This window comes from Lissotriton vulgaris, chromosome 8 (genome assembly GCF_964263255.1).
Source record: "Lissotriton vulgaris chromosome 8, aLisVul1.2, whole genome shotgun sequence".
In the NCBI taxonomy this organism is placed as follows: Eukaryota; Metazoa; Chordata; class Amphibia; order Caudata; family Salamandridae; genus Lissotriton; species Lissotriton vulgaris.
Genome location: NC_141696.1, coordinates 1482494123 through 1482515653, shown reverse-complemented (window position 1 = coordinate 1482515653; position 21531 = coordinate 1482494123). Strand labels below are relative to the sequence as shown.

Genomic DNA, 21531 nt, shown 5'->3' with positions numbered 1-21531 from the left:
GTAAGTCCTACACAGCGGAATTCCTATGAGCTGGTCAGAGGCCCTGCCCCTTTTCTCCACTACTCTGCAAACATGACTACTACTTTAAAAACCATAGAAATTTACTGAAAAAAACAAAGGTTACAGGGACGTTATAGTTAGGAATTAGCATTGTTTTAAAAACTTAGAAATTCACTGAAAAAAACAAAGGTTACAGGGGCATTTTAGTTAGGAAATGGATTTAAACTAAGCTGAGTTAACTATAACTTGCGCCCCTGCAATGCACTGCTCATGACCTCACAAGTAGTTTGAGATGTCATCAGTGAACTGATGTCACTGACCATGTCATAAGTGATGTAATATGTGAGGTCATAAGCAGTGCATTGCGAGGGTGCGAGTTATAGTTAGCTCAGCTAGCTATAACTGCTGAATTTCTCTGGTTTTGTATGAGTGAAATGTCAACCTAACTCTAACGTCCCTGTAACCTTTGTTTTTTCAGTGAATATATATATATATATATATATATATATATATATATATATATATATATATATCTATACTACTATAATAAAGGATGAACTTTCAGCCTTTGAGGTGGGTAAACTCGGGAACCACAGCGCCAATCCACACACCCGATACACCGTTGGAATCGTCAGAGTGTGTAGATGGTTATAGGCTATATAAATTTTAAAAAAAAACGTTATTTAAAAAATGTACAGTAAAAAAAAAGTAGTCCCTCCGTAAGTAGCGCTGGCCGCGACGTGCGTACTCACGTCAGGAGCGGGAGAGCGGCGGACATGGCGCGGGGGAGGAGCAGTGACGTGAGGAGCAGCGGACAGGCCAGCGGCGGTGCGAGCAGCGGACAGGCTGGAGGAGCGGCGGCTGAGGTAAGGGAGCGGCGAACATGGCGCGGGGGAGGAGCGGCGACGTGAGGAGCAGCGGACAGGCCAGCGGCAGTGCGAGCAGCGGACAGGTGGGAGGAGCGGCGGCTGAAGTAAGGAGACCCATCTCAGGGCAGGCGGGCGTCGGGGCAGGCGAGGGTCGGGCAGGCGGGGTCGGGGCAGGCGGGGGTCGGGGCAGGCGGGGGTCGGGACGGGTGGGGCCTGGACTGCTGGACAATGTCGGGGCGGGCGGGGGTCGGGGAAGCCTGTTGCTCCCGGACAAGGTCGGGACGGGCTGCTAGTATATATATATATATATATATATATATATATATATATATATATATATATATTGGAAAATCGCTCAGCACTATGTGATTGGTGCACTCACTCTCACAGTGTTACAATTTCACATTTAATCTATAGGCAGCGCCTCCAATGTAAATCACATTATATGTAGCAATTCGATTTTACTCATTCATAAAGCCTGAGTTCAGGGATACTGCATATTTTGAATTCTAAATGTGTGGATGTTTCAGCACGCGATCATCCAAATAAATGAACATTATGCAAATTGAAGCAGTATTTCTGAATTCATGCTTTGTAATTAAGGGAGCCAGTTTTCTGTTTTTACTGATTTTTACAGATATGTGCAGACAGAAAACATCAATTTTCTCTCTGTATTTATTTTTGAACATGGATAAAAACAGATATAAGTTCATTTTTTGCGTGATTTTAAATGCTGTCAGTCATGACTGACAGCCCAATAGCTTGCAGATTGACAGTTAAGGGAGCTAAAAACCTCAGAAAGTTTCTTAATGATGTTTAGACAGCAGTAAATGTGTACAAGTTCGATACTAAAAGGTATTTTTTCATACCAGTGTATCAATTTATCATTTAAGGGTATTCATATCATTGAAACCTGGCAAGTGTCCAGGCATTGTTGGTTTAATAAATATGGAAATATACTAGTATCAGTTCATTTTTTTCCAAGACCCAAAATATATATGGATAAATACAAATAAAATAATCCCCCAAAAAATCAACAAATACAGATCAAATTATCAAAAAAAAGTTTGGATAAATACAGACGGTAATGTTAGAAAATAAATACCATAATACCGGGACTGACCGAGTAAAAAGGAAATTCCTGAGTATGTGATAATTTACACTTGTAAGCGTCTCCTCTAGAAAGTATTGCAAATAAATGAATGTATAATGCATACCATTCAACACTATACAGGTACCGATGTACCAGTCCACTGGTGTATAAAATGTCCTTTCTAGCTACTTCGGGACTGTAATATTTTTATAATGCAGGTCCGTAGGTGATCTCGGTAGTTAGTAACCTCTACTTCTCTTAAGCAAAGTTTTTACTTAAATATATGGGTATTTGAGTTTTTATTTCTTATTTATGTGTAATTTGTCATTTGTTGCTAGATTTTTTTCCCATACTTCTGATGTTTTGTCAGCTCTGCCCAGCCCCCTGCCCCCCGGCTGGAATGTCTCCAGCTCTGGAGAGTGTCTGCACAGACCCCACTTACTATGCAGTGGTCGTGGGAAGAAGTGTGAGAGGTGCCCCCTCTCTGCACACACTCACAATACAGCCCCTCCCCCCGCGGTACTACGGCCCCCCAGATTAAAGCTTGAATGGGCAGCATGTGAGGCGGGCCCTGCAGCCTGCGCCGCAGACGGGGGGAGCCCGAGCCCCGCGCCGCCTGGCACCGGCCCCGCCGCCCGGCCGCGCCCCCCTCCAGGCGCTTGAAATGAAGGGCGCGCCCCTGAAGAGGGCTGGGGAGGCCCCGGCCCGCCCAGCTGGGGCGGGGGCTGCGCGGGGAGGGCTCGGGGCCCGGTGCACTCCCCTCCCCGCCTGCGGAGGCAGTGGTAGGCTCCATTGAGAAGCTGCTGCTGCTGGTCTCTGCTGAGCCCCCGCACAGAGCGGCACCAGCAGCCGCCGAGGAGCGCACGGGGAGTGCGTGTGCGCCGGAGCCCCCGCACCCCGTGGATGGAAGCGCTGCAAGATGGAGGCGCTAGTGCTGGGGTGCCTGAGCCTGCTCTGGGTCACAGGTAAGGGGGCAGTGCCCTGCTGCGCGGAACTTCTGAGTGCCCAGCGTTTGACCCTTGGTCCAGCCCTGGCGGCGGGCACCGGCCCTGCGGTCCATGGGGGGAAGCCTGAGTCTGCCGCGGCTCCTACAGGTGGCAGTGTGTCTGCCTCCGCTCGCGAGGGTGGCACTGCAGCTACGTCAGATTTGGAGGCTGGCATTGCACCTGCCCCATCTCTCAGGTGGCATTGCACCAGCCCCCGCCCCCCTCCCCACCGCTCAGATGGCACTGCGCCCACCTCGGTCCTGGTGACTGGCATTGCACCTGCCCCTCTCTCGGGTGGCACTGCGCCCACCTCGGCCCTGGGGGTGGCATTGCACCTGCCTCATCTCTCAGAGCTGGCACTACGTGTCCCTCTCTGAGAGATGTCATCCCGTCTTTCCAGGATTGACAGTGGATCTGTCCGTTAGTTGGCACCCACCTTAGAGATGGCTATGCATCTGCCTCACCCTCTGGGGTGGCGCTGCATCTGTCTGGGGTGGCACTGCCTGTGCCTCAAGGGGGCGGGGCGGCACGCTGCGATCATAGGAGCCATGCCTTGTTGGCTGCAGAAACGTACTCCGCGGGACCCGCGTGTATTGATTTGTTTGGTAAAGCGGCGCATGCCACTAGAGCGTCTTCGAGGCACCTTGGCACAGTGGAGTACCGAGGGTGGCTGGTACCTGCGGGTGGGGTGGAACCGAGGGTGGCTGGTACCTGCGAGGGGGTGGAACCGAGGGTGGCTGGTACCTGGGGGGGGGGGGGGGGGGTGGGGGGGGGGGGGCGGTGCATGTCGAGCCGGTGCTTTCAGGGCCGGCTGTCTCTTGGGCGCAGCAGTGTGCGTTTATTGTCCGTCTCTTTGCACTGGTGTTACTGGTGCAAGGGTTCAACTGCAACCTGTGGCCTTTGGCCGCGCAGATCTGCGCAACAGGTTCTTAAACCCACCAGGCTGCTGCCTCTGAGCCTCTGCAGCTTGCACGTGTGGGGTTGAGGTCCGGCTCCAGGTGTATGCCAGGGGGGCAGACAGTGGGCCGCTCGTTGGCACAAGCGGGCATGAATGTGTGTCTGAATGAGGGCTGAAAACAGTGAAATGTGATTTTTGTGTAGCTTTCTCTTCTTTGTTCAGGGGGATCAGGGGAGACCGGAAGCAGATGTCTGTTGTGCACTTGAGCTCTGAAAGGTAGACCCGCTGCCCCCTCCCCACCCTCCCCTTCTAGTATCCGTCACCCAGATACCCCCGTGGCACATCTTGGGGGACACGATGCCCCCCTGCCGTGTTGGCACCCCACGAGAGGCGCTGGATGGGTTTTGAGAGCGGTGGTGGGGGGCCGGGAGGGGGCGTGGGCGGCACCCCCCCTCCTTGGAGCAGGAGCAGGCTGGTGGTGTGCGTGTGTGTAGGTGGTGTGCGGGGGCACGTGCCGCCGCGAGGCCGCTCCGGGGCGCTGCACCCCGCTACAGGTGCCCACAGCCCTTGTACAGGGGGGGGGCTCTGCGCTGCCCGTTACTTAGCGCTGCGCTTGGCAACAGCCGGGGGCCTCTGGTGATGGATGGGAGGGCGACGGGTCCGGTGGATCGGGGAGCCCCCCAGGGAGGGGGCTCCAGGACCGTGGGTCCGTATGCCAGGGGGTCTCATGGCAGCCTGGGATCAGTGACACGCGATGGAACAGGGCACCTGTGGCACATGTGGGGTAGAGGAACCCCCATGATTCAGGGGCCACCTCCGGACACCAACCAGCGACCCCCACCACCACCCTCAGCGTATGGACCCCCATTAGCAGTGAAGACACCATCCACGTCATGAACTCCATCCACTCCGGCTCTCCCTCCGACCCATGCCCCCATCAAATCTTCAACAAAGCCGACACCATCATCACACCGTACCTTCGGAACATCATAAACAGCTCCTTCGTGTCAGCCACCTTCCCTGAGAGCTGGAAACACGCAGAAATCAATGGCCCTTCTGAAGAAACTCACAGCGGACCCCAAAGACCTCAAAAACTTCCGCCCGATCTCTCTTCTCCCCTTCCCGGGTAAAGTCATCGAGAAGACCGTCAACAAACAGCTGACTGCATTCCTCGAGGCAAACAACTCGCTTGACCCTTCCCAGTCCGGATTCTGAGATTATAATTGGAATCCAGGGGACCCCCCACTGAGTCACTCCCGGAAGCCAGGCCTTTTCGATGATTTGAACTGCAAAAAAAAAACAAGCATTTATCAAACAAATGACACAATATTTCAGTCAAGAAACTAACATTAAAAATACAGATTTTAATAGTGCAGAGAAGGTTTGAACTTTTCTAGATGCATTGGAGGCCGTTCATACTATCTTCTGTTTGATGCACGTGCACTGCTCCCAGTGCTTAATTTAACAAATACAGTGCCAGGGCCCCGGTCGGGCCACTGCAGCTTGTCCCACCAATGCCCCTGCCAGGGCTGCCAGTGACAGTTCCAGTACAACTACCGAGCATCACATTCCTCGAAGTGTGACAATTCAGACTATTCCAGGTCCCCAAATCTATAATTATGGCTTGATTTGCAGGTACTAATCATTTTTAATATATATTGATTTAATAGAGAACTGTTGTGTGCTTCAAACAGCACCACCATGTGGCAGACTGTCATAAGTGCCGGTATTGACAATTAAGTGCTGAGCACCAGAAACCACTGTCTCAAATTAAGCACTGCTCATCCTATGAACCAATCTGAGGATACTACTACATTTTTTACCTCTAATTTCTAATTTATGAATCTGGTCATATTATGTAATTTTTTTAGCAGTCGCGGATCCTCTGAGTAGGTTTTGCGGACCTCTAGGGATCCTTGGACCACAGGCTAAGAACCATTGTCGTATGCTATATAAATGTTCACAATCATTAACAGACATGTAGTGAGATATATACATGTACTTAATCATTAATAGACATATATTGCACTACATACGTGTGCATAATCAATAATAGAAGTACATTTTCATATATAAATGTATATAATCGTTAATAATATAACTTATAGTGCACTGCACGGATTCACATAGTCATTAGTACAGGTATAGTGTGCGGCACAGATGCGCTCATTCGTTAGTATGGGCACAGGGTGCTACATAAATTCACTCAGTCATTAATAGGGGTATGGTATGCTTCATGAATGCGCTCAGTTATCGGGTATAGTGTGCTGTAAGCAGTGGCGGCCGGCAAGGCTTGCAGGTGGCGGGGTGGGGAGGATGTTGTGGGAGGAAGTGGCATGGGGGTGCCCAATATATAAAAAAAAGTACCTTGCCGCCGGGTCTTGCGTCTCTGCTGCTGCTCTCCCAGCATTGGAACAGGAAGCACAGCCAGACCCCACTGACCAATCAAAATGCAGCGTTGTAATTGGTTTCAGCGCCGTGATCATGGCGGGACTGGTAACTGAAACCAGCCCTGGACGGGGTACGACCGAGCTGTTTGCCACGCCTGGTTTCGGACTATTTTGTTACAGGGGGGCAATATTGCCGGCTCCCCGTAACAAAAACAGCCAAATCGCCCCCCACCCTGGCGGACCACCAGGGAAACGCCCAGTGCCCGCTAAGGCCAGTCTGGCCCTTGCCGTGACACAGCTAGCCAGAGTCTGAAGGGGTGGGTATGTTCTCCATGCAGTTGTGTAATGCAGCCTGCATCGAGAATAGGGAAAGTGCGCATGACTGGTTTGGGTGGCCCGAGAGGCTGACCAATTTGTTATTGCGCACTTAGGAGTGGGCAAACCGCTCCTCCCCTGCTCCGAGTCTGCCCACAAAGTTATTATCATTTTATGTTTCGAGCCAGGATGCAATCACTCTCTAGTACGGGCATAGTGTGCAATCACTGTGCTGCAGGGATGCAATGTAAATGTAGTTAATTTATATAGCGCTGTATCACCAACCGGTTTCTAAGCGCTTGCTTAGGGAACCCGTCCTGGTATTCCCCTGTTAGATAACCCATTACTGGGCATCCCGGGCCATCGTGCAGATTAAGCATGCTATTGCCCAGAGGTGCAGAGTTCGACTCCATGATTGGAATAGGCACCGAGGCGAAAAGTATCAGGTCCGGAGAAATTTGAGCCCAAGACCAGAATTGAACCCTGGTCCGGGCCAGACCTCTGCATCAGGGTCTGCCGCTCTAATCATTGAGCCACACTTCTCCACTCTCTAGTACCGGTATAGTGTGCTGCAAGGATGAACTCACTCTCTAGTACGGGTATAGTGCGCTGCACTGATGGCGTGCCCCTCCTGACGCGGGAGGGTGGTCGTGGGCCCCGGTGGGGGCTCCTCTCTAGTACTGGTATAGTGTGCTGCAGGGATGCAATCACTTCCTGGTATGGGTATAGTGTGGTATGGGTATAGTGTGCTGCAAGGATGTACTCTCTAGTACGGGTATAGTGCCCTGCACTGATGGCGTGCCCCTGGTGACGCGGGAGCCGGGAGGGTGGCCTTGGGCCCCGGTGGGGGCTCCTCTCGGAGCGGGGGTGCAGTCCTCGGCTAAGCAGCCACGGCCTCAGAGGCGGCTCAGACTGCAGACGTGCGCGGCCTGACAAGGAAGGCGCCTCGGTGCGTGTGCACACGTGCCTGGCGCCGGCGGCGGGCGTGAGCCTCCCAAGCCACACATTAGATGCTTGGGGATCAGAGGACCGGGCCGCCTCCTCCTACCCTGCACCAAGAGAGGCATCCACGGCCCAGGCGTCAGTGTACTCCTATGGAACGGGCTGCAGGGCTGCGGCTTCGTGGCGCTGTAAACAGCAGGCGTGCACCATGCTCCGTGGCGCTGTAAACAGCGTGCACCAGGCTTCGCGGCGCTGTAAACAGCGAGCACCAGGCTTCGTGGCGCTGTAAACAGCGTGCACCAGGCTTCGTGGCTATGTAAACAGCGTGCACCAGGCTTCGTGGCGCTGTAAGCAGCAGGCGTGCACCAGGCTATAAACAGCAGGCGTGCACTAGCGGCAAGCATTGAACGAATGTTGAGAGGCTGCGGCTGTCATCATGGAAACCAACCAGGAGCCCTTGGATGGTGCGTGACTCGCCCACTGAGCTATCAGACGAAATTGCACCTTGTGAAGCTTCCACGTAATTTGTAAGGCACGGGGATGTGTTTAGATGAAGTGGACGGATAGCACTGCTCGTTGAGAACCCGTGCATATCACAAACTGAATGGTTTCTAGGCGCTTAAATAATACGTCGTATTGTCATTTTCAAATCAAGCAACCAGAAGAACGGCAAGGTGGTGGAGTGGGAGGGGGGCGTGGGGGCAGGAGGGGGTCTAAATTTGTGCGTGTAACTTCCGGTCTCTGACGTGTACTATCCAAGGTGACTTGGGGGCCTGGATGGTGTGTACAGGTGTCCGGGTAGCCAATGGCTGGGCTTCATAAAGATAGAGGTGACAGGGTGTGCGTGGGGGCGCCTGTGTTTCACGCCTGTGGAGTCTGCTGTGAGCAGAGGGCGCGAGTTTCATTCTTCTGACACTACCAGATGGCGTCACTGGAAGTGACGTCACCCACAGCCCTGCGTCCATCCAACCTACCCACGCAAGCGAGGGGGTGAGCGAACTCCATGCTCATTCAAGCTTTGGCTTCTCTGCTGAGACTGTCATTGAAGGTGCAGCTGGGGGCCACTTTGGTGGCAGTCAGTGCAAAGTAACGAGACGTTAAAGGGACAATCCAGTGTAGAGATATATAACAGTTCTGTTTACCCAGCCTGCAGTGGGCATTCCAGAATATTCCTTTCTGTGGTGATGTTAGCTGAGGTTTTGAGACCTTTTGTGAAATCAATCGTGTTGCCCTTTATATAATATCACAGAGCGCTGAAACATATCAACTGTGCCAATATTGAATATAACTCATATTAGTATATGGCGTCTCCTGCTTCAGCCTTTTTCTCTGTAGTGCATACTGCTGACGTCCATAATACTCATGTATTTGCCTTGAACGGATGAACTGCAGAATCAGCCCTGCTATGGTCCAACAATGTGACCTTGGCTAGGCCTCTGGAAATATGCATTTGTACAACCGGAGCAGTCTCCACATAATTTTGAATTTGTCACACTTTCCACACAATCCACCATCTACCGCATATGTTGGAGAGCCGAACAAGTAGTTTCTAGCTCAAAGTTATCAAGGTGCACTAGAATCACAGCACACAGGTTCAGATGCGGTACCTGACAGTTTGTAAAGTTCCCTGCTTCCCTGCCAGGGTCGATTGCTGTAGTTAGCCATTTAAAAAGGTGACAAGTTTGCCCAGAGAGCAAAAACAACCCCAATTTGATGAGCTGGGAGAAGGACGTTTGCCTGCCACAGGAAACAAAAAAAGAAACCAATTAAATATAATTTGTTAGAAACAATCATTCCTTCTTATTTATTTATTTATTTATTTTTAATATTTATAAAGCGCTGCATTTACCCGTGGGCGTCTTGGCGCTGAAAAACCATTTATAAAGTAAAGAAATGTGGGTAGGTGAACCAGTTAATTGAAACAGATGTGAGGGAAGAAAATGATTATTGAGTGAACAGCCAAGTTTTCAAAAGTTTACGGAACTGAAGGAGAGTGGCACTTTGTCTGATGTTAAGAGGCAGGGTGTTCCAAAGTCTGGGGGCCGCCACCAAAAAGCGTCGGTCACCCCAGGTGACTGTTTTGGTGCGGGGGACGACCAGTTTGGCTGAGAGTAGCTGATCGTAGAGCTCTGGTGGGTTTGTAATGTTGTAGTTGATCTTTTAGAAAGTGTGGTCCTTGATTATTGACTGCTTTAAACACAATACAGAGGGATTTGAAATGAATTCTTTTTTGTACAGTGAGCCAGTGAAAATCTTTTATGTTTTTGGAGATGGATTCAAACTTTGTTTTGCCAGAGAGCAGACGAGCTGCCGCATTTTGTATTGTTTGGAGTTTTGCAATTACTCTAGTTTGAGCATTAAGGAATAGCCCATTGCAATAGTCCAAGGATGAAAGGACAAGGGCAGAAACAAGTGTCTTGATGGCAGAGTCAGGGAGAAAAGGGCGTATTTTCCGGATCATTTTTAATTTCAGATGTGCCGTCGATACTGTTTTGTTGGCGTGGTTCATGAAGTTTAGACCATCATCGAAGATGACTCCGAGGTTCCTAACCTTCGAGGTGGGAGTGGGAGGAGTACCGAAGGTCTCTGGCCACCAACTGGTAGGCCAGGCTGGTAGGAGTGGTCCAAAAATAAGTACCTCGTTTTTTTCCGAATTTAGCTTTAGGCAGTTGGTAGCCATCCATTCTCCTATATCTAGGAGCCCTTTCTTAAATTTTTCAGCTACTTGCTCTCCATCCCCTTTGATTGGCAACACTAGTTGGGTATCGTCGGCGTAAGAGGTTAGGCTCATCCCATGTGCTTTGATGGTCTTAGCAAGGTCCGACACATAAATGTTAAAAAGTGTCGGACTCAGTGATGAGCCTTGAGGAACTCCACAAGGAGCAGAGAGTTGGCTGATTGAAAGGGTCCCAGAATGACAGCCTGCGTTCTTTTGGCTAGGAAGGACGCAATTAGGTCTTTGGCAGTGTGGCAAATGCCAAATCCCTGGACACGGTCGACCAAGGTGTTGTGGTCGACCGTGTCGAAGGCCGCCGATAAATCTAACAGAACCAGTATGGCAGGCCACCCTGGTCCCTGATTACCCTGATATCATCGGCGGCTTTAATCAGGGCTGTCTCTGTCCCATGATGTTTCCTGAACCCAAACTGCGTGTTGTCGAGGAGCTGATGTTTTTCAATAAACTCGGATATCTGGGTGTTCATGATTTTTTCAATCACCTTCGCCATGAAGGGGAGGCTGGCAATAGGGCGATAGTTTTTTAACTCACTTTTGTCCAAGGAGGGTTTTTTTAACAGAGGTTTTAGTAAGGTGTTCTTGAGGGGGTCCGGGTAATTGCCTGACAAAAGTATTAAATTGCAAACCTGCGTGAGTGCCGGTAGGATGGCATCCATTACCGGTCTGAGTACAGAGAGAGGGCAGGGGTCCAGAGGTGATCCTGATTTAATAGTAGATAGTGTATTTTTTATTTGGTCCGGGGTGACCGGTTGGAAGCTGAGGAACGTGTTGGCTGGAGAAGAGGTAGTAGATGAGATTGTACTTAGAAGTGATTTGGAGGAGAAAGCCTGGTAGATATCGTCTACTTTGGTGAAAAAAAAGGATCAAATGATATGAAAAATAAACAGATGGATTAACAAATAATTATACGAAGGCTTGTTTATCGCAAAGCCACTGTTTGTATTTTACATGTGCCATTTATTATTCTTGCTGCTGGAATGGGCAGTGGTCACAAAGTGGTGTTTGTGTGCTTCTGAGCACGATAGAGTCATTCTTGGTGATTCACTTTTTGTGTTAATACATGTTTATAATGTTATTTGTTAATCCATCTGTTTATTTTTAATATCATTTGATCCTTTTTGTATCAATGTCTGTTGAAATGTCCAAACAGCTAAATACCATTCCACAGAACGTGCCGCATAATTTGCCTTAAATTGTTTCCACTGCATAAATTGTGCTTTCTTACCACATAATGTAGTTACCCATGCCACATCCACCTGGCACTGCATTGACTGACTCTTAATTCTGGTTGCCTGTGTATAGTGCGCAGCATATTTGTACAGGACATAACCCACGGAGTTATCTCACTACAGCTTAGCAGGTGGTTATTTAACAACTTTTAAATGTTCAATGGATGACATAGGTGTCACGAGACAACATCCCAGGGTGCCACTGCCTACACGACGTCCCTGGCAAAAGGGCTTAATGTGAACCGGGGCTGGGAGGTGGGGAGGGGGTGTGTGTGTGGTCAGCAGTGCGAAAAGAACAGGGGTCGGGGGGGGGGGGGTGGGGGGGGGGCTGAAATTTGTGAAACGGAAATGCAGCTGAGAACACGAGGGGCAGATTACACCAACTCTGCGCTTGTGAAAAACGCCCCACGTGCTTTTTTTTGCAGTTTCGACGCACGTGCCCTAGAGTTGGTGAAGCAGATTTATGCCCAGTTCATATTTCGTCAAAAGGTTTCTGCACCGATGCAAACCTGACACTGGAGCCATTACAGAAAATATGAGGCAGGTTTAGCTAAAAATAATGTTATGTGCGCAGTAACATTTATTAACGAACATATTTGCTCTTTGAAAAATCTTTGTTATAAATGGAAATGGTGCAATGGGTTCTTTTCATTACAGTTTCAGATTTCGTATTTCATAAGTGAAGATAATGTGTTAAGGTTATTGCTTATTATACAAATACATCACATCTACTGAGAACTTAGTTTGCCTAGTTTTTGCGCTCATGCAAAATCTTTCCGTAATACATAGGCTCCTGTTTGTGCTATTTAATATTACATAGAGAGAAAAACATTGCAAAAAAGCATTGTGTTTATTTTTGCACTAGTGCAAACATTACGATGCAAAGAGCATGCCACTGAATTCAGAACATTTTGATCACGTGTGTCCTGTTTTGTGTGCTTTTTTCCAAAATGGCTGTGGGGTGAGCAGGGCCGGACTGGCCATACTGGGCCCTTGCCCCCTGGGGGAGTGGTGCGCTAGGACAGGAGGCTGCTCCCAGTTACTGGGGGCCCTCGATGCGGTTTTGTAGAAATGGCACTTAGGCCGGCAGTGAGAGTTGGGCTCTTTTACCTGAAGCATTAACTCAGACCGAAATACTCCAAATCACAGCTCCAGGCGTCTCTAGGCCTGGAATGACCAGGTCCTTAAACTCAGAATGGGCACGTACTCTCCCTTTAAAACTATTGCACCAGTGCTGAGAAGTGCATGTACTCTCCCTTTCAAAGTACTGCACATGTGCTGAGAAGTGCATGTACTCTCCCTTTAAAACTATTGCACCAGTGCTGAGAAGTGCATGTACTCCCCCTTTAAAACGATTGCACCAGTGCTGAGAAGTGCATGTACTCTCCCTTTCAAAGTACTGCACCAGTGCTGAGAAGTGCATGTACTCTCCCTTTCAAAGTACTGCACATGTGCTGAAAAGCGCATGTACTCTCCCTTTCAAAGTACTGAACCAGTGCTGAGAAGTGCATGTACTCTCCCTTTCAAAGTACTGCAAATGTGCTGAGAAGTGCATGTACTCTCCCTTTCAAAGTACTGAACCAGTGCTGAGAAGTGCATGTACTCTCCCTTTCAAAGTACTGCAAATGTGCTGAGAAGTGCATGTACTCTCCCTTTCAAAGTACTGCAAATGTGCTGAGAAGTGCATGTACTCTCCCTTTCAAAGTACTGAACCAGTGCTGAGAAGTGCATGTACTCTCCCTTTCAAAGTACTGCAAATGTGCTGAGAAGTGCATGTACTCTCCCTTTCAAAGTACTGCACATGTGCTGAGAAATGCAGGTACTCCCCATTAAAAGTATTGGACCAGTGCTGAGAAGTGCAGGTGGTCTCCCTTTCAAAGGACTGCACATGTGCTGAGAAGTGCATGTACTCTCTCTTTCAAAGTACTGCACGTGTGCTGAGAAATGCATTTACTCTCCCATTAACATTATTGCACTAGTGCTGAGAAGTGCAGGTACTCCTCATTCAAAGTATTCCGCAAGTGCTGAGAAGTGCAGGTACTCCCCATTAAAAGTATTGGACCAGTGCTGAGAAGTGCAGGTACTCTCCCTTTCAAAGTACTGAACCAGTGCTGAGAAGTGCATGTACTCTCTCTTTCAAAGTACTGCACATGTGCTGAGAAGTGCATGTACTCTACCTTTCAAAGTACTGCACATGTGCTGAGAAGTGCATGTACTCCCCATCAAAAGTATTGGACCAGTGCTGAGAAGTGCATGTACTCTCCCTTTCAAAGTACTGCACATGTGCTGAGAAGTGCATGTACTCTACCTTTCAAAGTACTGCACATGTGCTGAGAAGTGCATGTACTCCCCATTAAAAGTATTGGACCAGTGCTGAGAAGTGCATGTACTCTCTCTTTCAAAGTACTGCACATGTGCTGAGAAGTGCATGTACTCTACCTTTCAAAGTACTGCACATGTGCTGAGAAGTGCATGTACTCCCCATTAAAAGTATTGGACCAGTGCTGAGAAGTGCATGTACTCTCCCTTTCAAAGTATTCCGCAAGTGCTGAGAAGTGCAGGTACTCCCCATTAAAAGTATTGGACCAGTGCTGAGAAGTGCATGTACTCTCCCTTTCAAAGTATTGCACAAGTGCTGAGTAGTGCAGGTACTCCCCATTCAAAGTATTCCACAAGTGCTGAGAAGTGCAGGTACTCCCCATTAAAAGTATTGCACCAGTAATGAGAAGTACAGATACTTCCCATTAAAAGTATTGGACCAGTGCTGAGAAGTGCAGGTGGTCTCCCTTTCAAATTATTGCACATGTGCTGAGTAGTGCAGGTACTTCCCATTCAGAGTATTCCACAAGTGCTGAGAAGTGCAGGTACTCCTCATTCAGAGTATTGCACAAGTCAGTGTCTTTCACAGAAGCTTTAATTATAGTCCTTCCAAAACCAGATAAAGACCCCTCAATGGTTGCAAACTATCGTCCTATTTCCTTGATTATTCAGGATTGTAAACTGTAGGCAAAGATCATGGCAGCAAGATTAGTTCAGTTTTGCATTCCATTCTGCATATTGATCAATCAGGTTTCATGAAAAACAGACAGTCTCCGTGCAACTGAAAGTTTTGCATCCTTTACTCAACCTGCTGGCCTTCTAGCTTTAGATGCAGAAAAGGCTTTTGGCAAAATCTCTTTCATACATCGGCTGCATTTCATATGGGTTCCTCATTTATCATATTATTTCAGCTTTATATTCGGGTCCGTCTGCTCAACTTTTTATTAATGGTCAGAGGTCCGATACATTTTTACTTTACAGAGTGACTAGGCAAGCATGCCCGTTATCACCTTTACTTTTCTTACTTGCAATAGAACCTTTGTTACTTGCAATTAGAAATTCCAAAGAAATTGAAGGTCTTACTATTAACAATGTTCCTATTAAAACCTCTGCATACCTGGTGTCGTGCTTCTCTATATTGGTAATCCAGATTCAACAATTCCTTCATTATTAAATTTAATTAATGCTTATTTTCAATTTTCAGGATACTCACTAAATGCTAAAAATAAAAACTGTTTTTTTTACCCTTATATGTTCTATTGTTTACCAGTTATGGTTCCCAAAAAAGATTTAATTTGGGCCACTGACAAAAGCAAATACCTGGGTATATTATTTTCACATAATATAAAACAATTCATTTAATTAAACTGTGATTGTATTTTAGAATATATCAGAGAAAATTTTCAAAAATGGTCTGCACTCCATTTAACGTGCTGGGGGAAGATAGACTCTATTAAAATGGGTAATGGCCCGACAATCTTTTGCTTTCTATCCATTATGTCTATACAGCTTCCTCTTAAATTCTATGAAAAATTTGATAGCATTATTTACCAGATTTATTTGGAATAACAATCCTCCTCGTATAAGCTATAAGAAATTGAAGGTTGTCAAGAACAATGGTTGTTTAGGTTTACCTGATTTTATGAAGTATCATAAAGCTTTTATTTTAAAGCAAAGTAAATTATGGTTTCAAACTGTGACACCTAATATAACTCCTATTTGGCCTTGTATTGAACAAAGCTTGGTTGCCATATTTCTGATGCCTCTCTGTTCATCACCACCCCCTTTTTGTAAATCGTTTTTGGCCACTATAGGTGTGGCAGGGTATACTCAGACATGAGTCCCTTTCTCACTGCTCCATCAGGATTCAAGCAAGCCGGGCCGAAGAAGGCTGAAATGCCAGAAACCGGTCCCCGGTAGCTTGTCTCCTTTCTGGTGAAGAATTGGCTTGGTAGTTTAGTCTGCCCTGTTCCCATGATGCACTGGGCCAGGGACAGACTGATTTGCATATAGCCAGGTTCTGAGCTGGGATGGGGCAGTGAGATAAATAACGGTGATGGATCAAGCCCTGATCTTTGGACTGGGTAAGAGTGGTCTGTTTAACTCAGACACTCTGTTCATCACCACCCCCTTTTTGTAAATAACTATTTCTGATGCCGGCATTAGTTATCATGTCAAGTTTGCTCCAGAAATCAACCATTGTGAAATCTACAAAATTGATATTAAATGATCTTGATTCAATTTTTCAATACACAATGGCTTTTACATTACACTCATCATTATGGTAAAATCCTAGACTTAAATTAAATAGATTCACAACATTTTGATATACCTGGATTGAAGCTGGTATTTTTTTCTTAAATGATATATACTGTGACAATACTTTTTTATCTTTTCAGGAACTACAAAAATTGTTCAAACTAAAATCTGCAGATAGTTATAAATATGAACGATTGTGTAATTCAATACTAGACTCTTTCCATAATAATTTTCCCCAGAATGCGACATCTGATTTGGCTGTATACATACAAACACTGGCCTCCTCTTCCCATGCTGTATCTCTCTTTTATAAAAAATTGAATGGAATTAAAAATGATAATATTATTTTCCTAACTTCATTTTGGAATAAAGAATTAAGATATTGTATTATCCTTAGATATTTGGCGGAAAATCTGGCTGAATAACGTCCCACGATGGTTGCCTGTTTCAATATATCAAACAAAGAAATGTATTTTATTCAATTGCTTATGGACTCTTTTAGGTTATTTAAAGCAACAATATTGAGTTCTTGTGTATGTTGATATTGCTTTCAACAAGAAGGACTGTTAAAACATATGCTCTTTATCTGTACTAACATTAGTACGTTTTTTAATGATGTTTGGAATATAGTAACGAAAATATTGAATATTACTGACATAGTGTCTTATACCATAATAATTTGTAAATCAGTCGTTATTGCAACAAAATTGACATATCTTCAAAGCAAGCTTTTTGATTTTTTAATTTCAGCTGCGTTGATATCTATTACTGCTAATTGTAAAAATGCTTCATTGCTGTCAGTACATATATGGTGGGCTTGGATACTTTTTTCCAGAAGAGGAGCCAATTTATCCCTTACAGGTGTTAATCAAAACACTTCTAATTATCATTTATTTTGGAAACCATTTGATAAATATATAGCTTTACAGCCATGACTATACCTAATCTGTTGAGTAAATTATTCATTTATTTATAAAGTTTTATATAGCCCGAACATGATCCCAAGGGATATCAGAGCGCATTGTTTAACTATTCTTAATACAACTATGTAGTTCTACTAAAATGTTACTAGAGTCATAATAACTTGTAATATTTCGTTCTATTAAAGGATTTATCTATTTTCTTTCTTTTATTCTTTTCTTTTCCTTTTCTATTATTCTTGTCTTCCATTTCTTGCCTTTCTTTTCTTTTATTGCAGGCTATAATTATATTCATGGGAACTTAAGATTGGTTAGCCGATAATAAAATGTTTAATAACTGTTAGATAGTTCACTAGTTAGCAAACTATAACATATGTGTACCTTTTTCCGATGCACTTTTTTGTATAGTCTTGTTTATATATGATCAAAATCAATAAGATATTTGAACAAGAAAAGTATTGCCCAAGTACAGAGACTAGCAGGTACTCTCCCATTCAAAGTATTCCACAAGTGTTGACAAGTGCACGTAGTTTCCCATAAGAAGTATTGCACCAGTGCTGAGAAGTGCATGTTATCTCCCTATCAAAGTATTGCACCAGTGCTGAGACATTCAGGTACTCTCCCTTCAAAGCTATGCCAACAGTGCTGAGTAGCTCAGGTACGCTCCCATTAACAGTATTGAACCAGTGCTAACAAGTGCTGGTACTTTTCCTATCAAATTATTGCACCAGTGCTAAGAGGTTTAGGTACGCTTTCATTAAAAGTATTGAACCAGTGCTGAGAAATGCAGGTACTCTCCCATTAAAAGAATTGCACCAGTACTGAGAAGTGTCGGTACTCTCCCTTTCAAAGTACTGAACCAGTGCTGAGAAGTGCAGGTAATATCCCTTTTAAAGCAATGCAGTAGTACTGAAAAGTGCAGGTGCTCCCCAATAAAAGAATTCCATAAGTGCTGAGAAGTGCAGGTACTCTCCGTTTAAAAGTATTGCACTAGTGCTGAGAAGTGCAGGTACTTCCCATTCAAAGAATTCCACAGGTGCTGAGAAGTGCAGATACTTTCCCTTTAAAAGTATTGCACCAGTGCTGAGAAGTGCAGGCACTCTCCCTTTAAAAGTATTCTACTAGTGCTGGATGTGCTGGTACTCCTTATTCAAAGTATTCCACAAGTGCTGAGAAATGCAGGCACTCTCCCTTTAAAAGTATTGCACCAGTGCTGAGAAATGCAGGTATTCGCCCTTTAAACGTATTGCACTAGTGCAGAGAAATGCAGGTACTCTCCCATTCAAAGAATTCTACAAGTGTTGAGAAGTGCACGTACTCTGCCACTAAAAGTATTCCACCATTACTGAGAAGTACATGTATTCTCCCTTTCAATGTATTGCACACGTGCTGAGAAGTGCATGTACTCTACCCGTAAAAGTATTGCACTAATGCTGAGAAGTGCTGCAACTCCCCATTCAAAGTTTTGCACCATTTCGAGAAACGCATGTATGGTCCCTTTAGAAATATTACACCACTGCTGAGAAGTGCAGGTACTTTCCATTTCAAAGGATTGCACCAGTGCTGAGAAATGCAGGCCCTCTCCCTTTAAAAGCATTGCACCAGTGCTCAGAAATGCAGGTACTCCCCATTAAAAGCATTGCACCAGTGCTCAGAAATGCAGGTACTCCCCATTAAAAGTATTGCACAAGTGCAGAGACAAACAGGGTCTCTCCCATTCAAAGTATTCCACAAGTGTTGAGAAGTGCATGTGCTCTTCCATTAAAAGTATTATACCAGTGCTGAGAAGTGCATGTACTCTCCCTTTAAAAGTATTGCACCAGTGTTGAGAAGTGCAGGTATTCGCCCTTTATACATATTGCACTAGTGCTGAAAAGTGCAAGTACTCCCCATTCAAAGTATTCTACAAGTGCTGAGAAGTGCTGGTACTCTCCCTTTAAAAGTATTGCACCAGTGCTGAGGAGTGCAGGTATTCGCCCTTTATACATATTGCACTAGTGCTGAAAAGTGCAAGTACTCTCCATTCAAAGTATTCCACAAGTGCTGAGAAATGCAGGCACTCTCCCTTTAAAAGTATTGCACCAGTGCTGAGAAGTGCAGGTACTCGCCCTTTAAACGTATTGCACTAGTGCAGAGACATGCAGGTACTCTCCCATTCAAAGAATTTTACAAGTGTTGAGAAGTGCACGTACTCTGCCACTAAAAGTATTCCACCATTACTGAGAAGTACATGTATTCTCCCTTTCAATGTATTGCACAAGTGCTGAAAAGTGCATGTACTCTTCCCTTAAAAGTATTGCACTAATGCTGAGAAGTGCAGGAACTCCCCATTCAAAGTGTTGCACCATTTCGAGAAACTCAGGTATGGTCCCTTTAGAAATATTACACTAGTGCTGAGAAGTGCAGGTACTTTCCCTTTTAAAGGATTGCACCAGTGCTGAGAAATGCAGACCCTCTCCCTTTTAAAGTATTGCACCAGTGCTGAGAAGTGCAAGTATTCTCCCTTTAAAAATATTGCACTAGTGCTGAGAAGTGCTGGTACTCCACATTCAAAATATTGCACTGGGTCTGGTGGCTCAGTGAACTAATGCGTCTACTGCAGGGGCCTGTGTTCGACCTCATGGTCACAGGTTCAAATCCCAGTGGGCCCACTTAGCATTTCATCCACCTGAGGTTGATAAAATAAGTACCATTGAGTTGGGTAACAACAAACATCTGTTATTCATCACCAAGATACCTGTAGTGATGTACGTGTACTTTACAAATACACATGATATGTTATGCTGAGAAGTGCAGGTACTCCCCATGCAAAGTATTGCACCAGTGCTCTGAAGTGTAGGTACCCTCTCTTTCAAATATTGCACCTGTGCTAATTGCTTGTACTTTTCCTATCAAAGTACTGCACCAGTGCTGAGAAGTGCTGGTACTCTCCCATTCAAAGTATTCCACCAGTGTTGAGAAGTGCACATCATTTCCCATTAAAAGTATTGCACCAGTGCTGAGAAGTGCATGTTCTCCCTTCCAATATATTGCAACAGTACTGAGAAGTGCAGATATTCTCCCGTTTAAAGCATTGCACTAGTGCTGAGAAGTGCAGGTACTCCCCATTCAAAGTATTCCACAAGTGCTGAGAAGTGCAGGTTCTCTCCCTTTAAAAGTATTGCACCAGTGCTGAGAAGTGTAGGTGCTCTCACTTTCAAATTGAAGAAGTGTAGGCACCCAGTAACTGGCAGCACATACAAATTTAAACCAATGGGGTTAGAGGTTGGACTCAGTGAGGTGTCTACTGCTACTAGCTTCGAAGCGCTCTGAAGAATAGATGCTAACCTTGTAGCAACTCAACGGAGTTTATCGTTCTAGGAAGCATCAATGTCTGAGAGCTGTGTTGTGACCTTAGTTCACCCCTGAGTTCTGACATACAGTGAGCGACTGTTAAATGGTTGAAATATTACCAAAAATGATTGTATCTGTTTATCAAAAAATGAACTTGAAAACCTATATGAAAGCCCTACCGGTGGGTCTGTGTGTCTACTGCACCCCTAAAGGAGCTCAAAAGTAGCCTCAGAAAACTCTGCCTCTGATGTACAGGGAAATGTATTTTATTTTTTATTTATTTAATGCGATTTTATAAAGCGCGAACATTACCCGAAGGAGTCAGAGCGCTTTACAAAAGAACCAGTTGCGTTACATAAGGACTTTGGATTACATGAGTTACATAAGAGATACAAACAGAAAAAAATTGCAAATGTTCAATTTGTAAAGTCACTGAAGGAAGAGATACAAACAGAAAAAATTGCAAATGTATAAGTTATAAAGTCAAATATAGTGGAAATCAGAAGGGGGAGGTGCTTGTGTGGGTGTAAACAAGTGGTCGCCACACCCCGCCCACCGGGTCTTCTAGGAAAACCCCTGGGCCTGTCCTTCTGCGAAGGAGAGAACGGCGCTGCGTTTTATCGACTCACCCCGTCTCCTCGTTGGAGGACAGATGCTGTTGTCAATTACAGACCCCCGCTGGACCCAAACAGGTTCTGCCTTATCTTCATAATTTATTAGCACCCCATGCTCTGTGGTGTGGACACTAGATGAACGTTAAAATGTCTCTGGCCATATTCCCAAACTTTATTTGTCCTGCCCACTATATTATTAAAATATTAAAAACAGTCTGTTGCCACTGCTGGCCCGGGGGACCACCTTCCCTCAGGCTATAACGGACACTTGTTCTAGTCCTGGACTTTCTTGTGATAGCCTAATGCATTCTGGGTGTTGTGGTCTTATTTTGCCTCCACTGAACTCATTAGAAAAACATGATGTGTAGTGAAAGTTCAGGACTGGAGACCTGCGCGGAAGCATATAATGCTGTCGGTGACTTTTCTGTCTACTAGTTTCAGCTCACTTTTAGCCCCATCGGGTCAGACGCCTTCCTCAGGGCAAAATTATATACATCGGGGTCCACTTAAAAATACCCATCAACTTAAATGTTGCCATGTAGGTCCCATCAGTGATACTCAAAGTACGGCCCGCGGGCCGCACGCAGCCCTTCTGACCTTGACATGCGGCCCCCTGAGCAGCAGCAGC

General features: G+C 45.8%; 1 protein-coding gene across 2 annotated transcripts in view; it reads left to right on the top strand.

The window, feature by feature from the left end:
• Window positions 1-2761: 2761 nt before the first annotated feature.
• ILDR2 (immunoglobulin like domain containing receptor 2) overlaps window positions 2762-21531 on the top strand; it is a 707528-nt gene continuing 688758 nt past the window's right edge. For both annotated transcript variants that reach the window (XM_086935538.1, XM_086935539.1), the window contains exon 1: window positions 2762-2927. In XM_086935538.1, coding sequence (XP_086791664.1) covers window positions 2882-2927 — 46 coding nt within the window. In that variant the 5' untranslated portion in view covers window positions 2762-2881. The remainder of the gene's footprint in view (window positions 2928-21531) is intronic.